This window comes from Leptidea sinapis, chromosome 15 (genome assembly GCF_905404315.1).
Source record: "Leptidea sinapis chromosome 15, ilLepSina1.1, whole genome shotgun sequence".
In the NCBI taxonomy this organism is placed as follows: Eukaryota; Metazoa; Arthropoda; class Insecta; order Lepidoptera; family Pieridae; genus Leptidea; species Leptidea sinapis.
The window spans coordinates 1,067,529-1,081,570 of NC_066279.1; the positions used below are offsets into that span (position 1 = coordinate 1,067,529).

General features: G+C 34.5%; 1 protein-coding gene across 1 annotated transcript in view; it reads right to left on the reverse strand.

The window, feature by feature from the left end:
* Positions 1 to 13,815, reverse strand: part of LOC126968379 (inactivation-no-after-potential D protein) — a 129,409-nt gene extending 115,594 nt beyond the window's left edge. The window contains exons 1-2 of the mRNA XM_050813374.1: positions 13,726 to 13,815; positions 876 to 1,011 (exon numbers count right to left, since the gene is read on the reverse strand). Of these exons, the coding sequence (XP_050669331.1) occupies positions 876 to 998 (123 nt within the window). The 5' untranslated portion in view covers positions 999 to 1,011; positions 13,726 to 13,815. The remainder of the gene's footprint in view (positions 1 to 875; positions 1,012 to 13,725) is intronic.
* Between the last annotated feature and the right edge of the window lie 227 nt (positions 13,816 to 14,042).

Sequence of the window (14,042 nt, forward strand, 5' to 3'; positions counted from 1 at the left end):
ACGGCTTTACTTATGGTTAGTCAGAGTTGGTACCGGAACTGCGTCCGCAAATCTGCAGTTTGAGACGGGGTGTCACCGCAAACTTACCGCACTCACCCTGACGAAGGACTTCCGAATGGTCCGAAACACACACCAATAAAACGTGAATAAAGCCGTTTTAGACAAACAAATTTTTAAACATGGCTTATACACACGTTGTATTAGTGACTTAACAATAACAACGGCAGTGACCTAACAATCACGAAGTCTAACGGCCGTTTTCAATAACCTATCTATCCTTAGTTTAACTCACTATAGGTATACAAATCTATCCTTTTACGCTTACTTACGTTTCAATAACCTATCGACATATAGCATTGGACTATAACTAATAACAAACTATATTGGACATAACTATGGATAGATAAGGTCTTGTTATTAAACGGTGATAGTAATCTATCCGTAGCTAGCTAGAGATACATTATTGAAAACGGCCGTAAAATGGAGTTTATCTTTTTCTGTAACAAAACAGTGTTTATCTTGTGTTTAACGAAAATATCGTAACTAAAATACAACATTAACTGAACAGGAACAATACTTAAAGGAACAGAACGCAATTTTTCTCGGCTGTCATCTATCTGTCATCATTAATAAATCTTCCATATACATATCTATTCGTTAAACACACTTTAGACAAGCTTCGACTCGTGTTTAAATATATAAGATTGTTGAACGCCAAACAACAGAAAGACACAGATTTAGGCTTAGTTATAACTTTATGCCAATTTTATTTGTAAGGCCGAATATGTTTCACTTTTTTGTATTAACACAGATAAATTTTATAATGTTTCACAAAAGTTTTGATAATTTATGATTGGATGGTTACATATTTATACCTTTCCACCAACGATGCTGACACCAAGCGGCTGGCCAGGACTTCTCTTCAGAGTCACTCGACGAGGAGGACCCCAGCGTTGCGCGGTGCCATCGCGACGATCAGGAGTAACGGTCACTGTCATATTGGTAGCGAAGCTGTACATATAAAATCAGTGATTAAATCGCAAAAGAAAACTTTCATTGCGGGCTTGGCAATAAATTTCAGGAAAAGTGATAAGGTTTTTAATAAAACCAATTCATTATTGTAAAAATAATGCTCCTAACTTTTGGACAGTAACCTTATTAATTATCCTTACAATATGAAACTTATAGATTTGCTTTGCAATATTAAAAGCTTACGTAATAACTACTATATGCATGTTTGTCTGTAGAGACAATATTATGTTAATAGTACTAAAAAAATAAGCCACATAAAGATACAGCAAACTCTTTTTTTAAGTAATTGGACAGATGAATACTTGCCTTACTAACGGCCAATATACTATCTACAGATAGAGATAAATTACTACCATCAGGTGTCAATAATCTGAAGCTGTCCCAATATACCCGATAAGTAATTTTTATCGCCTTATATTGGGACATACAAACTGCTATCGCTGGTAAGCTATACGTCGTCCCATTGACAAACAGTGTGTACAAAGGTGAGTTACGGTCGCTAAGTTTATTGGGATAGAAAAGTCAACGATAGTTACGATTTTTATCGCAAGTAAGAGAAAGACTGAATATTGGGAACGGCCCGTAAGAGTATCAGATCAAACATTAATTCATACTTATATTTATATTGATTCCTTATCTTTTTTTGCAAAATAAAGTTGTAAATGTATCTTATTCTAACACATCCTAGTATTTCACTGACTCATAGATAAAATTGTCTTCACCCCGCTGCCGTATTGACAAGCAACATACATCTATTTAAATACAGTGTGTGAGTCAGGTACAGATTTGCCAATAAAGACGGAATTTTCTGTTCGAACATTAGCATTAGTCAAAGAGCTAAGAGACGTCGGACAGATTTGAAGTGAAAACTTCTTTATCGGTGTTGAACATTTTTCTTGGGATGGTTATAAAATGTTAAACTCGCGTCAGGACACGTGACGTGATCGAAAATTCGTAAGACAGTCGTTGAAGTTATGGATGAAAGTTGATATTTCTGATGGATAGAGTATGTACCACGATATGTGATACTTCTAAAACAATGGATCTCATTTTGGAAAGATTGTCAAGAATATTAATTATCAAATTTAAAAACGTTTAATTGTACAGTCAGGTCTTGAAATTGACATTTCAAATGGTTTCAATTTCAATAAAAAATATTACTGGTGCCCATTTAAAAGTACATATCGAAGGAAAGCTTGTTGATTTGCCCACACAGACGAATAAAATGAATCTCAGTGAAATCTGAATTGTGTTATTCAAAAACAAGTGAAATAAATTATGAGTATTCCATCCACCTTTTATTTTAATGTTAGCTCTAGGTCATTGTTGAGGTTTTGTTGATAAGTAATCTACACTTAAAACGCAGATAATATCGCTTTCAGTAAGTATTTTGGTTGCCACAATGCCAGATTACAATTACAATTTAGGATATCATCCCCACCATCTGGATGTGTGGCGGTCCTCCACAGTGCGGTTTTCAAGGAGCTTTCTTCCTCGTACTACTAAGCTGTGGAATGAGCTTCCTTGTGCGGTGTTTCCGGGACGATACGACATGGGTACCTTCAAAAAAGCGCGTACACCTTCCTTAAAGGCCGGCAACGCTCTTGTGATTCCTCTGGTGTTGCAAGAGAATGTGGGCGGCGGTGATCACTTAACACCAGGTGATCCGTACAAAAAAAATAACAGGTCTTAGGCCGGAACTGTATAATTGACATCACTCCCTATTTGTGAGTAATGGCTACTCAATTTTTACGGATGTCTAGTCCGCTACTTTTTATATGTCTGTGATACTTGTGGTATGGTATACCTCAGGGTTCATATTTAGGGCCAATTCTCTTTATAGTAGGTATCTGTTAAAAATAAAAACTAGGATAATTTACAAACCAATCACGACCAAGGTTCATTAACTGTGACTAATTCTTGTTAAACAAACTGAGGCTATGCAGTGCTATAAGTAGCAATATAGAGAAAAATCAATTTTTATAAAGAAAAGTCAATGGTTGAATAGCTGCGTATACTACCAGTTTTGTGGGCAGTGAGCGTTTGGGCGAGTAACGACATAGTGGATTAGATAAAAAACATGTAAAATATCACCTACGACATTCTATATGGAAATTAGCCGCTACAAACTCACAGAAGTTGGTCATATATCCATTATACTAGCTCGCTTCAATGAAAATAGTGAACATAAAATTCTTTTAAAAGTGAAATATATTTTATATAATATTTTTGAAGTAAAAACTGCTTTAGCGGCGTAGAGCACTTTTCTTAGCATGGGTATTAAATGTTAAACTCGCGAAAGGACTGATCCTGAGGCCTGATCGACAATTCGGATGACAGTCGTTGAAATTATGAATGAAATATTTATGCTTCTATGTATAGTTAATTATACAATAGTTTGTTAATTAATTATAGTTCGGCTATTTCAACTTAATGATCATACAGTCATTGGACCTGTGGTTGAATCATTGTGTTGCGATGCCGAAACACCGCGAGGTGGAGGGATCGAATCTCAGGCATGAAATATTTTAACAGTTTAAATATTTGGTTTTTAGCTTTGTCATTAGCGAAGACTCTCCCTAAGGGGAAAATTATACTTGTATTTCTTTGTTCTCATTGTCTATTGTATTATTATAAATATTATTGTAAATAAAGGTTATGACTTCGCCGTTAAATAAATCTACCTCAGAATCTGAGATCAATACTGTATGGAATGGTGGTGAAATATCGACACCTATTTACGTTTTTCAAAGAGCTTGAGACGTCGGTAAGATAATAGATATTTGAAGTGAAAATTTATTGAAGTAGGCGTTACTTTCTGCATAGCAGTCTCGTGCCAGATTTTGGCGAGACAACACGTCTTTGTGGATGCCTCGTGTAGAGGCGAAACACGTGTCGAATTGTTTAAAGACAAATATTGGCGTAATTAACACTAAAGAAAACTCAAATCATTTGTATTCTTTAGCGGCGTTGAGCACTTTTCTTGGGATGGGTATAAAATGCTAAACTCGTGTCAGGATACATGACCTGATCGAAAATTCGTAAGACAGTCGTTCAAATTATGGATGAAAGTTGATTTTTCTGAGAGATAAACTTTATCACGTAGAATTATTATAATATAAATTGTCATTTTTGTGTACGATAGCGCAATAAATGAATATTGTATTTAACCACATAAATGCTGGTACTTTATACTGACAAATAAAGCAATTCGTGCGAAATTATTCCATTCCAATTCCAAAATATTCAAAAATGCACAACATTTATGTTCAATTCTTCACTTCTACCGGCGCTCCCGGAGTGCAACTCGTATATTTTTTATGCATGTGACATTGCTGTTGCTACAAAATAATCATAAACATAATTTAGTCCCAAGCTTTTTCTTATGTAACATTTTTATAAGACCTTATAATTATTTATAGATAACTCATAAATAGAGCAACTGTCACAGCTTCAGTTCATTATAAAAGTGTATACGTTTAGATTAAAAGCTATTTTATATAATTACTAGCTGACCCAGCAAACCTTGTATTGCCGATATTAAAATCGCGATACAAAAGTAACTGTTGATCGTAGATGGGTGAAAATTTGAATTTGTATGTATTTTTTAATCAAACAAATTTAAAAAAAAATGTCAAAAAAATAAAAATAGATGTCCGATTCTCAGACCTACCCAATACTCACTCAAAATTTCATGAGAATCGGTCATGCCGTTTCGGAGGAGTTGAAAGTTTAACACCATGACACGAGAATTTTATATATTAGATGTTCGGATTGAGTGTAAGCGTATTTTAATTTAATTCTTAAAGTATGATTTCTTTCGTGTACCTATTATTTTATAAATCAAATTAAGGCTAAGGTAATGTGTAATTTATAGCCTTGGTATCTTGAACTTAAATCAATTAAATTATTCAAACACAGCTCTAGATGAAACAACAGTTAGATGGTTTCGTTGCAATCTCATTACTTTATCAAAGATGTATTGATTTACTTGGAACTATAATACCGTTAGTAGTATTTGTTCACCAAGGGGAGAAAATTAGCGATTCCTAACGAGGGTGCAATTTATAGACACAGATGAATCGAGTAAAACCTGCTTTGGTAATCACAAATTTTACAAACCGCCAATTTTGAGGGTAGGGGCTTGTCTACTCTACGCATCCACGTATGTGTCGACAGGTGGTCCTATAGTGGTAACAGAAACAGTTCATTTGATTGGCTTGCATAGGTTGTCTCTGCTGAAATCGTAGTCTTGGGTGACTTCAACGGGCGTAATGCCGAACGGCTTGGGTCGCGCACCACAGACTACGTAGGGGGATCTGTACATAATTTTGCAGTGGCGTATGATCTGTGTCAATTGGTTGAGTTGCCAACGTGGCGCCCAGATGGGGGATATCTACAATCCATTCCCCGTTATTAGGTACACTAGAATCAGGTGAAACAGCTCTTTGGAACACTCCCCGTGATAAATGCGGTAGACGACACACAATGAAGCGATGTCTCTACGCAACACCAAGTGATCCAGCCGTTCACAGAGCACTGGGTCCCGACAATTAGAGCCGATATGCGAGGCACGCAATCAAATGGATTGAGTTGATACTGGGGTGCGCCAGACAAGAGATGACAGCAATACTCCATATGTGGCCGGGCCTGCGCCTAGTAGAGCACTAGAATGTGGGCTGTTTGAAGTGAAGGGAACGTTGTGGTGGTTTGGTTATAATATAGAGATGATGAATGCAAGCGGATCGATTGTATCGTATCACGATATAGCCCTGATCGTACTGCTCTGCCCCTTTATCTATTATAACATCTGGGATAACTGTATCGTAGTAAGATTTAAAATACTTTTTGTGAATTGGTTTTACTGTCACAGCTACGTTTGAAATTGTTAAAACTATGAACAAAATAGACATAATAAATAAAACAACATATTGAATCAAAAATACAAAACGTATTCATTGAGTCCGACCATTGTTCCCGGAATAATACAGTACAGTCGCTTACATTAACTGTTGAAATAATTATTAGAATTTTACAGAGAAAACTTTTTTAGGCACTTTGTGCATTGTTGAGATAGGTAATTGGCAGGAATTTGGAAATTGAATAAAAGTTGTTCGTATCGTATTTATGTTACGATGAGCCTCTATGACATAAATCAGTTTTTACATTTGACGATAATTATAATGATGAGTGAACTGTTGTGATTATGAATAATAATTCATAAGAATAAATTTAAAAAACAATATAACAAGCTTTGTAAAATTGCTATGTAATCAATTGTGTAGCAAATGAAAATTATCAAAAATCACAATAAATGATAATTTTACTGCTAGATATTATAGTAATGCGATAAAAAATATTTCCTCAGAACCCTTTTTCTCTTTTGACGTGCAGACCTACAACTTGTGATTTTGGTTGTATTCGGTTTTATACTGTAAACTATCTATGACTTCCGTGGATCTTACTTGTCTGTGTTAGACGAAGATCACGGTCATACAAGGATTAATTTATCTTGTACTATTTGTTTGATTCATTAGGGTCAAATCATCGTTGTAACTATAATTACTCATCAGAGAGCCTGATGGGGCCTCAGAAACCAGCTCAATTACTAAAGATCAAATCTATTGAAATAGAAGTTACTGCTTACAAGTAGCTGAAGTTTGACTCGTGTGTCAGCGATCTCCAGCTAAGTATCGGGGCTCAACATGACGTCGGACGTATCTGCATGGGATCCTGGTGACTTAAGCCCACCAACTATACTGTCCATATTGGAAACTTTTTAATATCATCCTTCTTATACAACTCCCTTATTTTTGTTTGTTTTTTTTTTATGGAATAGGAGGACAAACGAGCTTACGGGTCACCTGGTGTTAAGTGATCACCGCCGACCACATTCTCTTGCAACACCAGAGGAATCACAAGAGCGTTGCCGGCCTTTAAGGAAGGTGTACGCGCATTTTTTGAAGGTACCCATGTCGTATTGTCCCGGAAACACCGCACAAGGAAGCTCATTCCACAGCTTGTAGTACGTGGGAGAAAGCTCCTTGAAAACCGCACTGTGGAGGACCGCCACACATCCTGATGGTGGGGATGATATCCTAACTTGTGGCGTGTCGTGCGAAGGTGGTTGTTTGTCATGTACATATTTAACTATCAAATCAATCAAATCAAATGGAAATTAAGCTTAAAAAGACGAATGAACCCATTAAGGAAAAATACAAGTTTAAAAATATAAATTTTGTGCAATTCTTTGAATTTTTTGGCTGCATCGATGTTTTATCGATGTTTTTATTTTCTTATGATTATGTTTATATATTTCAATAGAATTTTGTAAGAAGTTGTGTTAATTATCTAAAGTTTCGTTTAGTTTTTGAATAATTTATAGCAAACTACGGACGAGTAAAAAAAGAAGGACTCCGCGCCGTGATATTAGCACCTTTATGCTAGTGTGTGTGCCGTTACGAGAGAAACCATTTACACAATTTTTTCTCCCTTGAATAACCATATATGGCACAAATATTTTATAGTATCGTTTTTACACTTTTAACAATGCACGACGGCATTTTTAAAATATTTTATTGCGACGCAAACTGATCTGTCAGACGAAGGCAAAACTCATAATGGCGGCCGATCGGCTTGTATTAATGTAAGTGTGTGCGTGGGGCTATGTATTTACTCGTTTACCGGCTTATTTTGGTGTTTCACTGCTATGTAAGGTGACACGGAGTCCTACTTTTTTTACTCGTCCGTGTAGCAAACATGATATTTGAATACAAAAAGCTGACAATGCCTGTCAGATTTCGTATGATTTTCATGTCACGTTAAAATTTGTCGTCGATTACAATGTACAAGATGCACACAGAAGATTCATTTTCAGAAATTTGCTCTGGATTTCGCTGCTTTATTAGTATCACAGTTGTCAAAAACATCATAAGCATGTGGTTTTAATCAGAAAAAAGAATATATCAGTTTCTCTTATGTATCGCAGTGTACAGGACACGACAGTTCAATCACTTAGCACCACGATATGGCCGAGTGAACACACCCCACACAGCATTTGCTCTGTTGTCTGTTTGTCATGACGATATGATAAAATTGTGAATTTTACTCTTGATTCTAGATTTTTTTTTATGAAAATAAGGGACGAGACGATCAGTACGTTTAGCTAATAGTAATTGATACGCTCTGCCCATTACAATGCAGTGCCGCTCAAGATTATTGAAAACGCCAATTCTGAACGACACTACAACTGCACTCGTCACCTTGAGACAAAAGACAGCCTTCAGACCGAAACACAGCTTACTAATAATATAATTAAATATAATAATATGCTAACACATTACTGCTTTTCATAGTATTATGTCCTATGGTATATTGTTATGGGGCAGTGCGGCCGATATTAATACCATCTTTGTGCTGCAGAAGAGGGCTATTCGCGCGATTTATAACCTAGGTCCTAGAGAATCATTAAGAGAAAAATTTAAAGAAATAAACATTTTGACTGTTGCTTCTCAATACATTTTTGATAATGTTCTGTATGTTCATAAGCACATTGAGGAATTCTCTAGAAACTGTGACATTCATAATGTTAACACGACGAACAAACATAAACTTGTTATGCCTACTACTCGGTTGGGTCGAGTTAGTAAGTTTTTTGTTAGGCGATGTATATGCTTCTACAATATGATCCCAGAAAATGTACAAAACAAATGTGTTACGAAATTTAAAAGAATTGTTAAAAATCGTTTGTGTGGGAAAGGTTATTATAGCATAAACGATTTTCTTAATGACACCACGGACTGGGAATAAAGCGAACACCCTCAGGCTCTTTAATAATAAATGTTTATTGTACGATATCACATTGTAATCCATATTTTATTAAAAAAAAAAGCCCGCTGAGTTTCTTGCGCCCATTCTTCTCAAGTCTGAGGCAGTCTCTTTTGAATGGGTGGTAGTTTTTGACGTTCAATAAGTGATTTTAAATCCTATTTTGAATAAAACTATTTGAATTTGAATTTGGATTTGCTTCACGGTAGTTACAGACGCCGTTGTGGTACCCATAATCTAGTACGCGTCTAGATTCTAGATTATAACTCGCATAATACTTTTACTTATTTACATAGTATTTGAACTTATGCATCTACTGCACTCACTGAGTTTTGAAGTGATAACTTCTTTAGCGGCGTTGAACACTTTTCTTGGGATGTGTATAAAATGTTAAACTCGCGTCAGGACACGTGACCTGATCGATAATTCGTAAGGCAGTTGTTGAAATTATGGATGGAAGATTATTTTTCTGAGAGATAAATTTTTTTATGTAAAATAATTGAAAACGTTCGGAAGGGTTAATTATTTATGTAACATAAATTGTAATTTTTATGTAAGATAGCGTAATAAATGAATATTGTATTTAACTACATGATGTTAAGTCTCATTTGCCCAGTAATGTCACTAGCTACGGCACCCTTCAGACGAGAACGTTTACACATTACTGCTTCACGATAGGAATAGGCGCCGTTATGGTACCCATAATCTAGTCGGGATCCTGAGCAAAGGAGCCTCCCACTGGTGGTAAAATCTTGACATTAATTGTCATTTTGACCTAGGTGAATAAGTATTAATTTTCTTTCTTTCTTTAGGTCCCAGTACGCGCTTGTTTTTCAAGCAACCCATATCGTATCACCCTGAAAAACACAGAGCAAATAAGTTCAATCCATAGAGTAAATTTATTTGTAAAAAAAATGATCGATTCCTCAGATAATTTTTGCGTCTCTTGCTATAAACAAACGATTAAAAAGCCAGAAATATTAGTTTTGTGTGCGTGAAAAGCTACGTCTTACACTAGCGATTTGTATGACACTTTATGCTACTGTGCGTGAATTGCTCAAAATACAGAATATTTTTCAAATTCAAATTCAAACTCAAATATTTTTAGTCAAAATAGGATGTGAAATCACTTATTGAAAGTCAAAATTCTACCACCCATTCCAAAATGAATGCCTCAGGCCTGAGAAGAATGGGCGCAACAAACTCTGCGGGCTTTTTTTTTCATCAAAAATATGTTTTACAATTAAAGTAACATTTACAAAGTAACATTGTACAATTAAATTTATTATTTAATAGCCTGAGGGCGGTCGCTCCAGTCTTATACTTCATCAAAATACTTTTTCGACGTTTTCACAGCTGTCATGGTCTATCTAGACGTATAAATCATCTTTTTTAAATGAATATGAATTGTTTAATGAAAAAAATATTGTATAATTTAACAGCAAAAAAATTTTGTTATGTGGCTAGTTTTATCCCACAATGCACACGTTGCAAAATGAATTTCACAGGCACTGGGATGCACTAAATTTCACGCTTAATCAAGCATGTTGATTCCACTATCTATTAATTATGATGCTGATGGAATTAGTTAAACAATGCTTCTAGTAAAACCCTTTTATGTTATACGTAAAGTTCTTACTCGGACTCGGTCCTTAATTTACAATTAATAATGATGTAATTCTTTAATTTAATTTTTGAAATTCTTTATTATTCTTTCTTCTTAATTATGAATGTTATTTGTGTCTATAACTAAGTAGCACTCAGCTTGTGTTTTTGTCAATATTATATTATACTAGCTGATCCAGCAAACATTGTATTGCTGATATGAAAATCGCGATACAAAAGTAACTGTTGATCGTAGATGGGTGAAAATTTGAAGTTGTGTATATTTTTTAATGCTGACTCATAATCAAACAAATTTAAAAAAAAATGTCAAATAATAAAAAAAAATTTGGCGTGGACATTTAGGGGGATGAAAAATAGATGTTGTCCGATTCTCAGACCTACCCAATATGCACTCAAAATTTCATGAGAATCGGTCAGAGAGCCGATTCGAAGGCGTTTAACTACAAACACCGCGACATGAGAATTTTATATATATTACATGTATTTCATATTAGTGTATACTTTGTTGATGCAGTAAATAATTAATGATAGGCTTACTGTACTATGTGTGTCAGATAACTAACTTTTTAATACAACATTGAATTCTTAGATAATTTACACATCTAAATAGAGCCTCTAGCAACGCATGACAAGAAGTCAAGTTTATTGCTTTAGTGTGCGCGCGTTGCTGAAAATAGAGGCTAACAGTTCACCGCTATTATTTTCGTCGTGTTCACAGCTGTCACAATCTATCTAGATGTATAAATTATATAAGAATTAATCAAATCAGGTTTATTAAATCAGGTCATGAAACTACACTTATGAATTTCGAATTTATATGATTATATTATAACTAGTTAAGAATATTAGCATTTACCAACACTTCGGAAGGGATTCAGCCTTAATTTTTTAATACTTCTTGTATTAAGAAATTAATTGCCACTCCTTTAGGTTTATGGTTTTCTTTATCATTTTATAAATTATTTAAACTGTAATATTCAAAACACGTTTTTATGGGGCGAGACGAGCAGAACGTTCTGTTGATGGCAATGGATACGCCCTGCCCATAACAATGAAATTCCGCTCAGGATTCTTGAAAAATCCCAAAAATTCTGAGCGGCACTATAATTGCGCTCGTCACCTCGAGACATAAGACGTTAAGTCTCATTTGCTCAGTAATTTCACTAACTACCTTCAGACCGCTACACAATAATGCTTAAACATCACTGCTTCACGGCAGAAATAGGCGCCGTTGTGGTATGCATAATCTAGCCGGCATCCTGTGCAAAGGACCCTGGAACTGGTATAACTACAGAACATTTTCCCACGAAATAGTTTATGCAGTTGATCAATAAAACTGTTTATTTCATTTATAATATTAACTACAACTATACTTGTATTATACTCAAAGCTATGCCAAGTTAAATAAATATGTCTCAAAACTTTAATAATAAACCGTTTTGGAACATGTTCGACACATTCACAGCTGCAGCCAATTGCACTGTGACTGGAAAGTTTTTGATTGTTCTGAAATATTACTGCTGTATAAAACTGTTCTTAATTTTTTTCCAAACAAATATTATAACTATATTTACAATACTATGATTACATAAAATTAAAACTATCACTACGGGGACGCGTACCAAGAATACTGGCAGCTTTTCCACGTCGGATAGCAAGGCTGATCCGTTGACCGAAATAGCTGCCAGCGCTTGGGTTTCCAGCAGTCCTTGAGACACGAACATAGTACTTAGTACATTCTCCGCGCCTCTGGGCCCCATGGGCCAAGTGTCTCGACACCAAACGGCAAAACATGTCTTCGTTGTTAGGTAATCTTACATATTTATGTAAGACTCAAAGTAGGACTCATAAATTGTTCTTAGTTGGAACTAAAGGTATAAAAGGCATATTTTATTTTTCTTAAAATTGATTCCATTAGAATTATTTTTGATGTCATTTCTAACACTACCACCGCTTCGGAAACAAATGGCGCTCTGAGAGAGACGAAGCAACGGCGACGCAAGAAACTCTGCCAGTATTTTGCGCTCTTCTTAATAAAATATACAATATTGTACTGTCATTGTTATTGCTATAAAATAATCATTATCTAGTCCCAGGCTGTCCGATTACTAGGGTTCATTATTCAGCTGTGGAGTAATAGAATTTACTATACAGACATTTTTATTTATAAAACATTTAAATTAATTTTTTGATAATACCTGAACAGTGCAAACTGGGGCTTTATTATAAAAGTGTATAGAGTTTCATTTTGTGTAACTCTGCCTGGCTGCCTGTTTCCAAATTATAAAATTATAATATTTATTTTGTTTTTAATACGTTATAATAATTATGCTATGCCAAAGTTTGGTCGTTGTGCCCCTAATTATCTGTCGGTCGGTCTGCAAGAGATGGACACCAGTGGTTCGTCACTTATCGATTACTGATATCGATTTCTATTATTTCTTCTGAATGCAGAATAGTATAGCGCTTGCATTCGTTGTTTTACAACGAAGAATATAATGATTAAAATAGGTTTCATTATCGCTTTGTTACGGAGTGCAAAATAAGCATCACTAGCATATTATTATTACGAATAAATAAATAAAAACATTTATATTGTCATTATTATAGATTGATGTAAAGGTGTTATGTTGTGATGCTAAGTATTATTATTATAATAATGAAAAATCAATGAAAGAATCTGGGTTAAGTAAAAGAGTATAGATATTCAAACATTGCCAACAATGCATCAATTATATAATTTCCAATAACTTTAAGACGTATGCCGTAAGCAGCTTTACAAAAATATAAGCGCATTGAGCAAATCAATGGAGTGTTACGGAGGTATGCTTAGTAAGGTTTCATCGTAATGAGATAACATTCTTTCGATCGATAGACGCCGTTAGTTGGTAAAACAGTGCATTAATAAGGAAATCATTGGTTTGATTATTTTTTATTTATAACAATATTTATTTAAACCCTTGAGTACTATTTCCCTTAGGTTAGTTAACTAACTCATATATAAAATTAGCTACTCTATAGCGAGGACAACGCAAATCTATAATATAGGAAGTAAAGTGTAAAAGTATGAAATAAATATTGTAACAATTAATGTCAAACTATCAATTAATTTGGAAATTTTAAGAAGAAAAGTCTACTATACTATTTTAGATAGTTAATTGTAGGTTTTGTACTTTTTGACAAAAATAAAATAATCAATCAAATTAAACAAAATATTAAAAAAATACATAAATCACTCACCGTTAATCGATAACAGAACAACACTACATTTCCTATATCGACAGTGAACAAATACGACCGCAGATTTTAGCAAAAATACAAAAAAAAAACGACTTTAAAATTTGTCACGTTGATAAAAAGCAAGATGACAATCTGTACTGGAACGCTGAGGACGGCCGACCATAATTCAATTATCCGTATTAGCAATTTGCTTTTAGTGATGTAGCCACATATTATCGATAAAGTATTTTAACATTGCAACATAATATTGTTGATATTAATATAGCTTAATAAATTATAGCATTCCAATTTTCTTTTTCACAATAAATTGTTGTTGT